The sequence below is a fragment of the Phoxinus phoxinus genome, assembly GCF_949152265.1.
Source record: "Phoxinus phoxinus genome assembly, chromosome: 18".
Lineage (NCBI taxonomy): Eukaryota > Metazoa > Chordata > Actinopteri > Cypriniformes > Leuciscidae > Phoxinus > Phoxinus phoxinus.
In genome coordinates, this window is record NC_136893.1 from 18419413 (window position 1) to 18432873 (window position 13461).

Below are 13461 nucleotides of genomic sequence, written 5' to 3' on the forward strand. Positions count from 1 at the left end.
ATATTCTAAGCATTATTATCTCCACAGTCACATATTAAGCCTATCTGGGGGGAGAAACTTTCAATAATGAATAGGCTAATTATCAGAATTTGAATTCATGTGGAAGGACATTTGTGTGTCTTTGATCCATTTATTGTTATTGCTTGATTATTGTATTACTAATAATAAAGAATTAAAGAAATTAAAAAGTGACCCAGACAGCAGTATGAGTCGGCCCAGATGCGGGACACGTCTGTTACGCAGTGTAAGCCTGTGTATAAAACAACAAGGAAATTTAATCTGCATATCGGTAAATATGAATTACATTTTAAAAGCCTGAAACTTTTTCAAATGTTGCCTCCCTGTTGTGTCAATCAATATCCTTGTAAACTTTGAGAGCGAAATGACAGCGCCATGATGACGCATTGACATCCTTCCTGTGACGTCCGCAATGACACGTGTATTCAAGATGGCGGCGGCGATGGTGAGTACCTATGCTAAAATCTCTTCTGTTTCTCTAATTCACAAAAATGTTAATTCCACACGGAGAGAGATGAATTGCTTTAAACCATGCTGTTTCGTGTTGCTTCTTGTGAGTGTGCCTTATGATATGATTTGCAATTTTCGTGCAGTGGATGCCGATTGAAAAGCAGCCGGCTAGCCTAAACACGTAGCAGGCAGCTAATTATCGAGTGTTTGCGAAGAGTGAGAGTTAATGTCCTCATCTAATATAACACATAAGCCATAAGAAGCAGACAGCTCTTTTTACTCGAACATACGCGACTGTGTTTCGTGGTAAACAGCATCACATGATTGAGTCTGTCAGTCAGGCTAATGCGTTTGCGCTGCTTTAGCATTCACTGCCTCGCAATCAAAGCAAATGTGATGATGATGATGATAATGGTGATGAAATGATTAAATCACAGTTGTTATCTCAATTCTCTCCATAATGGATTAATGTTTTGCTCTTGCCGGATGACACTGTTTGGGATTTTGTTCGTTGACACTTGTGGACAGTTAAATGGTGTTTCGGCTTAAGAAGATGATTTAGGATACTATGAATGTAATATTGTAAGATATAATGGGTCGTCATCGTAAAATAACCTCGACATTGTGATCAGGACGCAAAAATGATGGCACGTTTTACCGCTTATTACACGACAACTTAAGTAAATAACTAAAACTAAAAACAAATTAACTAAATAAATGGACACGTTATTGATTTTTGAGTGTAAATTGTTTTCTTTTGTAATAAGAAGAGTGATTTTGCTTAGTCGTAATGTGAACGATTCTTTTAGACCTTGTAAAATGTACTTTTAATCAGAGTGTCATAACTAGACTTTCCGGTGAAAACTGCAGATTACTCTGGTGATGCAGGCACTCAGGCAGGACTTCTCCAATTGTTTAGTCTGCTTAAACCCCGCCCCTTTCTTAGATTACATCTGCAGTGACCACATCTCAAAATCTGATCAACTACTAATGCATAGATGCATTAGTAGTCCCCACACAAAGTGTTGTCTTTTTTGAAAATCTTTCATTGAGAAGCACATAACAATACAGAAGAAAACATCTGTTTTTACTTCTGTTTCTCTGCAACTTTTCACTACGCGTCCACTCCACATAGCTCACATTATCTGTTGAAACAATCTATATATTCAATTAAATTTGAGGACTTTAACTGTGTAATAGATAATAACAATCTCAAATTGCTTATTTGGATAAAGGTGGGACTGTTTATTCAGTTGTACTAATATTGTTTAGAGGTTGTTTCAGATTCACCTTGTTTAACTGTTGAGGTGGTTTATGAATCATTCATTATCTGATTGAACAACAGAGATCAACAATATGGATTTTTCTTCAGCACTGCACTGACTGACCCTAGTAACGGTTCCATGTGGATGTATATTTTCATGTAAACAAGTTAACTGTCAGTGTGCTGTTTTTGCAACAGGGGTTATAGGTAACTAAACATGTTTGACTTTGTGTCTCTTTTTTGTGTTTGTAGGAGATGTGGACACTGTTACTGGTGTCCACGCTGCCTTTAGTAACACCCTTTTATGTACCAGGGGTTGCGCCCATGAATTTCCACCAGAACAGCCCTGTTGAAATAAAGGTGAGTCCTCATTTTCTTTTATATTTGAGTTGCCAAAAAAACTTTTTTACTCTGACATCATTTTTCCTGTTCATTGCGGTTTTTCTTTTTTTACTCTAGGAACACAGACACTGCTAGTTTTAGAGCCATTTACTCATGTATTGACCACCTGTTTTCCTCAGACATGTCTGCCCAGCTCTTATCAATCTAGATCCATGCATCTGTGTTTGACACAATCATTATCCTTCATTCCACAGATTCCTTCTCCAAAGGTTACTAGATTTGTGCTTTGTTTATAACATATACCTATTTTTAATTACCAGGCTGTGAAATTGACAAGCTCCAGAACCCAGCTGCCCTATGAGTACTATTCACTTCCTTTCTGTAAGCCTGATAACATCATCTACAAGGCAGAGAACCTCGGTAAGTTGACGTTTCATTGCAGTGTCACGCCTGACGTTTTTAAGTATAGCTAGGTGACAGAAAACTTGCAGTTAGAAGGTTGACTTATTGCAGTGACATGCTTCTCATTTTGATGATGGTATGTGACCAGGTGAGGTGTTGCGAGGGGACCGTATCGTAAACACGCTCTACACGGTTCTCATGAACCTGGACAAGAAATGTGAGGTGTTGTGTAAAAAGCCGGATGATCCCATTAAACTCACCGTGGAGGAGAGCAAGCTGCTAGCCGAGCGCATCCAAGAAGAGTACTATATCCACCTGTGAGTCTTTCCTCTACTGACATTCCGCATTTATGAAAGCACAACATTCTTCTTAGTCTGCCATTTGTTTCTGCTCATGTTTCATGAAAGAGGCCCAATACAAAGTTTTTTTTTTTACTTTTCAAAAGTAACATTTCAAATGCACAGCACAATTTGTCTCTGTGTAAATATTTTTTTTTTAGACTACCGGTAGTGTGATTTGCATGAACAATGTAATTTACAAAAAAAATACATACACTACCATTCAAATATAAAGTACAAAGTAATTGAAAATTACAGTAAATACTTTTACATTGTTACAAATATTTCTATATTAAATAAACGTCGTTTTTTTAAACTTCCTATTCATTAAAGAATCCTGAAATATTTTTTTTATCAAGGTTTCCAAAGAAATATTAATCAGAACAACTGTTTTCAACATTGATAATAATACGAAATATTTCTTGTGCAGCAGTTCAACATATTTACATATTTTAATGATTTCTGAAGGATCATGTGACAGTGACACTAAAGACTGGAGTAATGATGCTGAAAATTCAGCTTTGACATCACAGGAATAAATTACATTTTACAATAGGTTAAAGTGTAATAATATTTCTCAATGCAGTTTTAACGGTATTTTTGATTATGCAGCCTTGGTGAGCATAAGAGACTTCTTTCAAAAACATTAAAAAAGGTTATAGACGCCAAACTTTCTTTTGAATATAGAAAAATAAAAATATATTTTATGCCTTATCTTCTTAAGTATGCATATTTCACCTATCCTGTAAAGTTAAAACTGTCAGTAGTAGTTTGATTAATAGGTCATGCATATGAACAGCATTGCAGATAACCTCCCTGTGGCCACACGACTGGAGCTTTATCCCAACAAAGAGGAGGGAACGGAAGAAGAACAGAAGAAGGACACATTGAAGGATATTCAGTTCGAGCATGGCTACAGGCTCGGCTTTTCCGAAAATAACAAGGTAAGCCTGAAGAGCATCTTTTCCCGTTAGCTCAATTTTATACCATTTTAAATATGTAGACAGTAAGCAATTAGTTTTGTTACCTCAACCACTTATCATCTTTTATTTATTGACATTGATTTCAATAACAGAATACTGTGTCTATCAACTTAATATAGATACAAATAGCTGTTGGATTCTTAAAAAAAAAAAAAACTTATTGTTTTTGGTGATGTCATTATTTGTTCTTTTTCATGATTGGTTGACACATGCTGTTTGGTTTCCTTCTGTATGTAGTTCTATTTGCACAACCATCTGTCATTCATCCTGTACTACCACAAAGAAAAGGTGGAGGATGATGCTGAACACAGTTACAGAGTTGTACGTTTCGAGGTGATGCCAAAGAGCGTCAAATTAGAAGGTAAGTCATTAGTAATTCAGTGAAATTTAAAATGGGTCCAACTACAGAAAAAAGCTTTTTGGTAACACTTTACAATAAGGTTTGCTTTGTTAACATTAACATAAACTAACAATAAACAATTCTTCTACAGCATTTATTGATCTTAGTTAATGTTAATTTCAACATTTATAAAACATTATTCAATTCAAATGTTGTATTTGTTAACAGTTAATGCACTGTGAACTAACATGAACAAATAATGAACAGTTGTACATCAGTTGTAACTAATGTTAACAAAGATGAATAATTACTGTACCAAATATATAGCTCATTATGTTAACTAATGTTAACAAATGAGACCTTATTGTAAATTGCTACCAGCTTTTCTTTAGAATAGCTTTTAGATTTTTCTTTTTTTAGATTTCAGTTATGATTACACAGTTCTTCATTAAAGTTGTGTCACTACAATATATATATATATATATATATATATATATATATATATATATATATATATACACACTACAATGTATATACACACGTTTGTTTACTTCTTTCTTTGTTTCTATTTTTACACTACCATTCAAAAGTTTGGGGTCAGAACTTTTATTCAGCAAGTACACAAATAAATTGATAAAGTGAAAGTAAAGTCATTTGTTATGTTATATAAGATTTCTATTTCAAATAAACGCTGTTCTTTTGAATGTACTAAATCCTAAAATTGATAATAATAAATGTTTCTTGAGCAGCAAATCAGCATATTAGAATGATTTCTGAAGGATCATGTGACACTTGAGTAATGATGCTGAAAATTCAGAGGAATCGCAGGAATAAATTAAATTTTAGAATATATTCAAATAGAAAAGAGGTATTTTAAATTGTAATAATATTTCTCAATGTTACTGTTTTTCCTGTATTTTTGAACAAATAAGTGCAGCATTTGTGGGCAGAAGAAACTTTTGAAGTGTTAAGATATTTATTTAAATAATTTAATTAAAAATAATATTTATTAATTAAATGTATGGTATATTATGTTGAAAATATTGTACGGTATACATCTAAAAACATTGTCACCATTACATAAAATGTTTTCATGGTTTACTACCATTAAATTAATTCTTCTCATATGTTCTAGATATAAAAGCAGATGAGCGTGGCACGTGCACATTACCTGAAACGGTTGCCCCCGTCCCTCAGGAGATCGACCCCTCCAAAGAGAACAGCATTCTCTTCACTTACTCTGTGCGCTGGGAGGTGAGACGCGTCGCCGCCTCCATCAAGACATCTGCCTGTGCTTTACATGTTTCATAAGCAGCTGCTCTCTTCTTCATTGTAGGAGAGTGAAGTGAAATGGGCGTCTCGCTGGGACACGTACCTCACCATGAGTGACGTGCAGATCCACTGGTTCTCCATCGTCAACTCTGTAGTCGTGGTGTTCTTCCTGTCAGGTGTGACTGATATTCATCTTCGTCATGTTTATTTGCAAGCACTTTTCGAATGCAATGGCATCTAAGTAAGTGTTTGCCTGCAGGCATCCTGAGTATGATCATCATCAGGACGCTGAGGAAGGACATTGCCAACTACAACAGAGAAGATGACATTGTAAGATGCTATTTTTTGATTGGTTGCTTGCCCTCTGATATCCATCTCTTGTATAATGTTACTTCAGTTCTTTCTTTCTTCTTTTTTTGTTGTTAATAGGAGGACACAATGGAGGAATCTGGTTGGAAGAACGTCCATGGTGATGTGTTCCGCCCACCTCAGTATCCCATGATACTTAGCTCCGTGTTGGGATCTGGCATCCAGCTCTTCTGCATGATTCTCATTGTTATCTGTGAGTTTTATGCTTTTTTGTTTTGTTTTAGCTGATTGCTAATGACTAGGCCATATGGATTCTGCATCCATTGTTGTTATTGGCTCTTGTTTTCTGTTTATTACCCATTCATAATCTCTTCATGCTGCTAAGTACACCGTGAAGTTTCTGAATTGACAACCATATTTAACTGCACGATTGAATCGGAAACTGACCGCGAAAACCAACGGACAGAACATTTTTTTAAAACTACTTCAGTACTTTTAGTTTAGAAATATGTTCAGAGAACCACTACATTTTACTGGTGTTGGTACAGACTACTGAACATTTGTTACTGTCACAACCTTAGGCCATACAACTCCACAAAACGGCAGGTTTCCACAAAATTCGAATTTCTTTTATGAAGTGCTATCATGTATCCTTTTCTTGTTGTATGTTAATTCATTAAACATGTGTTGCGTGATTTCTAAATACAATGAAACTGTATGTGTGTGTTGTAGTTGTGGCTATGCTGGGGATGTTGTCTCCATCCAGCCGAGGAGCTCTCATGACAACAGCCTGCTTCCTCTTCATGTTCATGGGGTAAATGCACAATAAAAACTACTTGTGCTCTATCAGATTTTGCAATTTCATATGCGTCTCTATTCAAACTGTCGGCGTCATGTCTTGTCCTGCAGTTTGTTCGGAGGATACTTCGCAGGAAGACTCTACCGCACTCTTAAAGGCCACAGATGGAAGAAAGGGGCTTTCTGCGTGAGTACAAACTCTTGAAACATTTGCTCCATCAAAATAATTGAGCTTGGAGATTACACCTGCTGGAAGAATAAGAAATAAAAGACATTGTGTATGTGTGTCCTTCTAGACGGCAACTCTGTACCCAGCTGCCGTGTTCAGCATCTGTTTTGTTTTGAACTGTTTCATCTGGGGAGAGCACTCTTCTGGCGCTGTAAGTATCTTCATTCTGATTTGCTGCGCAAGAAACATTTCTTATTATAAATGCTAAAAACAGTTGTGCTGCTCAATATTTTTGTGAAAGCCGCGATACAGTTTTTCCCCTTGGATCTTTAATGAGTAGAATTGTTCAAAAGAACAGCATTTATTTAGATTAGAAATCTTTTGTGACAATGTAAAGTCTTAACTGTCACTTTCAATCAATTTAATGCATCTTTGCTGAATAAAAGTATTAATTTCTTTAAAAAAAAAGAATATTGACCCTCCAAACTATTAAACTGTAGTTAATGTTAGTAACTGCTATTGATGATGGATTCACTCAGTAAAGGAATCATTAGACTGATTTAAAGGGATGGTTAACCCAATAATGAAAATAATGTACTCGCCCTCAAGATGTTCCAAACCTATACGAGTTTTTCTTCTGTTGAACACAAAAGAAGATATTTTAAAGATTGCTGGTTACCAGGCATTTGACAGTATCCATTGACTTCCATTGTATTTTTTTTCTACTATAGAAGTCGATGGCTGCCTTCAACTATTTCATCTTATTCTGCTTGAATGTTCTTGTAAACTGACTCCCATCTCGTTTTCACATATTTCAGGTGCCTTTCACTACAATGCTGGCTCTGTTGTGTATGTGGTTTGGTATTTCTATGCCTCTCGTGTACCTTGGCTACTATTTCGGTTTCCGGAAACAACCGTATGACAATCCAGTTCGTACCAATCAGATCCCGCGTCAGGTCCCTGAGCAGCGCTGGTACATGAACAAGTTTGTCGGGTAGGTGGCGCTCTTTGTATTGTCTTTGTTAGTCTGTGAATAGTTGATTAGCAGTGCATGCTTAATGGGATTGTATTGCTCTCTCCCTTTAGCATCCTGATGGCGGGAATCCTGCCGTTCGGCGCCATGTTTATCGAGCTTTTCTTCATCTTTAGTGTAAGTTGAACCAAACCTACACCTTATAAAAGTGCATACATCCAGTACGACATATTAAATGTACTTGTGTATTGATGTTTTTCAGCAAGTCTATGAATATCATCTCATTGTGGTGTGTTATACTCTCTTATAGGCTATCTGGGAAAACCAGTTTTATTACCTGTTTGGCTTCCTGTTCCTTGTCTTCATAATTCTTGTTGTTTCCTGCTCTCAAATCAGCATCGTGATGGTGTACTTCCAGCTTTGTGCAGAGGTGGGTGTATGGTCCTAGAACAAAAGGGAACTGAGGCGTTTAGTTCTTCTAGCAGTAAATATGTGCCTATTGTTATGTACAGTTATACATTAAACAAAGCACCACAGGTGTAATACAGTTCAGATGTGATTCTTACATTACCACAAATCCACTCTAAGAACTTGTCTAGAGAACATTTTGGCCACCTTGTGTGTCAAAGTGCTGCTCTGTGCCATTTATTTAGTGTTCCTGTTGTACCGGTTGAGGTCTGTAATCTTTGACACACTGTCCACACAAATACACTCACCCCTACAGAAGATAAATAGGCAAATATTAAGAGTTATGATAACAAAAGCAAAGGTCACTTCATTTGAATGGCCACCATGCATGCTAAATCATCTGGCAATGGTGTCCACACTTAGTCCAGTAGAACTTTAACAGAGCTCACTCACTGTGAGTAGACATTGAATAAACGCCTGTCAATCATTGTGGCTCCTCCCCCTACAGGACTATCGATGGTGGTGGAGGACGTTTCTCGTGTCTGGAGGTTCTGCCTTTTATGTCCTAGTCTATGCTGTTTTCTATTTTGTCAATAAGGTAACTATCTTTACTTCAGCCTGTTACAGTAGACCTCTTTTATTTACTGCAGTGTCTTTCCTATCTAGCACCTTAAGAGTTTTTAATGGCAGAGGGAATCTACAACATTATTTTAAGCTTAAAGTGGTATTAACTGTAGAATAGATTAAATCCCACTGTACACAGTATTTAGACTGAGTCTGCTCTGTTTTCTTTTCACACAATCGTACGTACGGACACACACAAACTATGGGGATTTTATGAAAGTTGTGTCTATGAATAATGCAATTGAGTAATAAATAAATGAATTGGGGGCTTATTTACTTTTATATTATCTGAACAGGTTCAAAATACAATTTAACTGTATTTTGTATTTAGCTTTTTTGCTCAACCAGTAGTATTGAGGGGTGGGGCTACCTCATTATCCAACCAATGGTAGATGGGCAGATAGTTTGAGCTGACCTGTTTGAAAAGTTATTTAATTTAGTTGAAAATCTGACTGTCTGTTGTAGTAATGGAGCACTAATGCAATTTGAGAACTGTTTATGTTAAAATAGTTTGGAGTCCAAAAGCTAAAAACGAGAGATGGATACAGTGGCTGCCTCTGAATCGCATACTTCCCTACTATATATTAGGTGGAAAAAAAGTATGTGACAGAAGTATGTCCGAATTCACAGTACTCATAAAAGAGTACACAAAAAGTACCCGGATGACCTACTTATTCCAGCTCGATTCTGAAGCCTTCATGCAGTGTTGCCAGATTGGGCGGTTTTAAAGCTGCCGTATGCGAGATTTCAGTTCAGTCAATCACAGTTCGTGCACACGCCACAGATCCCCCCTTCCCCCTCGCGCACGTTACAATATCACATGCACACGCCTGAAGTTCACAGGTGTGTTGAATGTGCGAAGCGTGATGGCGGAGAGAAAATCTACTAACAAGCTTCCAATTCCTCGGTTAACAACCAGAGCTAGGAGGTCCAAAACAACCAAGGAAAAGAAAAAGGCTAAGTCCACTCAATCTGCCAGACCTGCCGATTGCAGCTTTAAATTTGATTGTGCGGGTAAAAAAGGGTTTGGGCGGGTGGACAAAATTTGGGCTGTTTGGGGTCAGTTCGGCGGTTTTCAAACATCTAAATTTTAAAGTCTAATTGGTTAAGACTAAACTAAAGTGTGCATGTAGTTAGGGATGGGAACCGAGAACCGATTCTTCTTCAGAACCGGTGCCCAGTGAATCGATTCCTTGGAACCGTTAGCATGCCTGCGTATCGATTCCGCGTATCGGTTCCGCTCGTTGCAAATGTGTCATGACGTCACACACGCGCTGCGTTGTTTTGATTCAGAACGCGGCAAACATGGCAGAGGCAGAAGTTTGACGCAGAAGTATAATGAGGCATTTAACGGGACGCCATGTTGCTTTCCGACCAGCCATCGCGTGCCGTCTCACACAAATTCACTCGCACACATACGCACTCACTGCACACACACACACTCGCGCTCACTCACTCACTCACACAAACGCACACATGTTCACTCACACACACGCGCGTGCACATATACACTCACTCACTAGCGCTCACACGCTATCTCGCGCTCACGCATACACTCTCGCTCACTCACTAGCGCACACACTCTCTCGCGCTCACACACGCACTCTCTCGCGCTCACTCACTCACTCACACACACACACACTGACACACTATCTCGCGCTCACTCACACACACACACACGCGCGCACACACTCTCGCTCACTCACTAGCGCACACACTCTCGCTCACTAGCGCACACACGTTTTGTTTCAGGTTGAATCCAAATGAGCACTGTTAATATTCCAAAAGGCACAAGCTCTTCCTTGACTGTTTTCAGTCTGTTTTTCGTTTTTATGGCACATAAATGGCAGTTTTTTTTTTTTTTGTCTGGACCAATGAATGCGAAGGCACTAAGGCACTCTTCTTGATAATCTTTCAAGGCACACACTAGCGTGCCATGGCATACTGGTTGAGAAACACTGCGGCTATAGGTCCCTGGACTTTCCTTTGAGAAGTAGCTTACCTACTTTTAGGTTTGTTCTGAGGTTGCTACACATGATTTGTGTACATGTGCTCTGTGCTGTGTCTTCTGATCAGATATTAAAGCGAGTTAATACAAACAAACAAATTTGTTCTTATTCCCTCACCCAATGAGAATCGATAAGCAATATCGATAATGGAATCGGAATCGTTAAATCCTTATCAATTCCCATCCCTACATGTAGTCCATAAAATCAGTCATCATGACATTACAACACACACGCCCATGCAGCAGAGTCAGCTGGCGTTGACGTCACCGTGCACGCACTTTTAGCCAATCGGCTAAAGTCATCGGTTAATTTCTTGATTGCCGTTTTGACAGTGTTCACCTTGACATTTAAAGTCATATTTGCTAATTCTCCTTAATTATTGCCGTTTTGATCCGTTTTCCTGGGAAATGTATTTATTTATTTTTGTATTAAGGAGATACAAATTGTGCTTATCAACTTTGAATGACATGGCCATAAAATATCACATTATTTTGGTAGTCAAATTTTGGGTGCTTTTTTCTTGGAGTGGGTGGGTTTTGGTGAGCTTTTGGGCTGGAACTCACCGTCCCAATCTGGCAACTCTGCCTGCTTATGATGGGCACTTTACTATCCCATGAGGCCATGAGAGAGGATTTGTGAATGGCAGTGAAGCGACGTAACTGACACTGGTGGGTCACATGATAATGACAGCATGGCGAATGTTGTACATCCGGATTAAATTCATACTACACACACTCATACCATATAGAACATAATGTTTTAGCGGTTGTGAAGTGCCACTCAAGAGAGTATGTGATTTCGGACGCAGCCGGTGTCGACATTTTCTAGTTAAATTAAGTCGAAGATTGAGAGATGTCTGTTTTAGTTTCCAATTGCACACTTATCTCATTGTTTTGTTGTACTCAGCATTTACATGGTTGTCTTTCTTCCTCCCTCAGCTGGACATTGTGGAGTTCATTCCCTCTCTGCTGTATTTTGGTTACACAACCCTGATGGTTTTGTCTTTCTGGCTGCTAACGGGAACGATTGGTTTCTACGCCGCATACGTGTTCATACGGAAAATTTACGCCGCAGTCAAAATCGACTGAAATATGTATTTCAGGGTTTTTTTTTTCTTTCTTTTTTTTTCTTCTGTTTTGTGAAGCAAGCACTGACGTGTGTGATTTGCTGGCGTGAGGCGCAGCAGTGCCCCCCTATGGATTGGAGGAATGAACAGCGATGTGTTTTGTACACCGTTTTCAAAACCTTTCTGTCCTGCTCTCTGCCTCAGCAAAGATGTAGAGAAACAACATGAACAGTTCCATTTTTAATGTCTGTATATCCTTTTGCACACACAACATGGGCCAAAGTGTGTCGATTGAATTTCTCTTTATGTTTGGGTGGGGATGTTGGATTTTTGGGCTGGGTCTCATCCTTTTGAAGACATTGAGGGTTAATTGCATATTATCATTTTACAAATTAACTTTGTGTCCTTTTAATATAACATTTAATTTCAACTTGTTCCCATGTCTTTGTTTCAGATCTGAGTTCTTGAATGCTTGTTGTCTTGAGGTGTGTGTGAATGTGTGGTTATTGTGTTGGCATGGAATAGAATTATGGGATGTAAAGACATGATGATGCAAGGACATTAAAAAAAAGAAGTAGATTTCCTTGTTTCCTTGTGCTTGCTGGTCATTAGACCTAAAATACTCTTATAACGATGCAGTATCACTTTATTTCTGTTCATTTGTTCCTTGCCATTGAAAAAAGTCTGCTTTTTATGGTCTCACATTAATTAGGTATTTAATTTTAACAGGTCCATTTCTAAATATACAGTTTATAAGCATATTCCCACTTCACAACAAAGAATAATTAATTTTTTGTCATGCCACTTTTTCTTTTAAACCTTTTTCACATGCCTTGATGGTGGTATTTCACCTATGGACTATTGCTGTAGCCACAAACGGATGTATCTTGGTGGATTTACCCCCAAATGCAAGGGTATCAACACACGTGTGCAATGCCCTGCAGGTAGCAGTATATTTGCTTGCATCCATGGTGCTTTATTTTTTAGATTTATTTTTAAATGGTTATACTTTTTAGGTCCCCCAAATTCTGACCCAAAGTGAAGCAGCTGCAAGATTCAGTAGTTTGAAACACTATAGCAAAATAGACCGGTCTTTATTTCCTTGCCTTCATTTGTTGTCTTCAAACGTCATCATCATCATCATACGCTTTGGTCAGTTTTTGGTTTGGTGGATTCTGAATTCACAGGTGACTTTATGAATAAATGCAAGGACTACAGAATATATTTTCTACAGAAGTACTTTATTCTCCCTGTTGCGTGGGGTCGATGGGTCTGTATGTTAATGGTGTAAATACGGTGCTTTATATTGTTGCATTTTAGGTTGGGTTTTTTTTGTGGAGCTGTTTGTCCCCATTATGTCTTTGTTTTAGGCAGAAGCATGTTAATTTTTCTTTCCCTTTCTCTAAGAATGTCCATTTATAATGTATAAAACAATAAAAGTGCCAATATGTTGACATTTGAAATACCTTCCAGCTTTTGTTGAGAACATTGTTCGCTAAGCATGTTACATATGACCATTTCTCCAATTCAGCCGTTCATAGGAAGTCCGAGTCCTAGCTGTTCTTGGAATGCAAGACAAGACTGTAAAACCTCGAATTCCTCCAGATTTAAGTCATTTTCACATGAGAAATGATGTATTGTTGGTGGGAATTTTGGGCCTAAAACAACTCTTTGAGATGTAAAAGTATAGGTTTGA

At 37.9% G+C, this 13461-nt stretch overlaps 2 protein-coding genes across 2 annotated transcripts in view; both read left to right on the forward strand.

The window, feature by feature from the left end:
• The window catches only part of pofut1 (protein O-fucosyltransferase 1), a 328122-nt gene that overhangs the window by 251093 nt on the left and 63568 nt on the right, over positions 1–13461 (forward strand). The window lies entirely within an intron of this gene.
• tm9sf4 (transmembrane 9 superfamily protein member 4) lies at positions 210–13228 on the forward strand. Its single transcript, XM_079587828.1, has 19 exons — positions 210–289; positions 377–463; positions 1985–2092; positions 2395–2494; positions 2625–2793; positions 3614–3758; positions 4035–4158; positions 5273–5391; positions 5474–5585; positions 5669–5739; positions 5839–5971; positions 6451–6532; positions 6628–6703; positions 6813–6896; positions 7504–7679; positions 7772–7835; positions 7969–8088; positions 8575–8664; positions 11638–13228. The coding sequence occupies exons 2-19, from the start codon at positions 431–433 to the stop codon at positions 11785–11787; spliced, it is 1956 nt and encodes a 651-aa protein (XP_079443954.1). The 5' UTR covers positions 210–289; positions 377–430; the 3' UTR covers positions 11788–13228.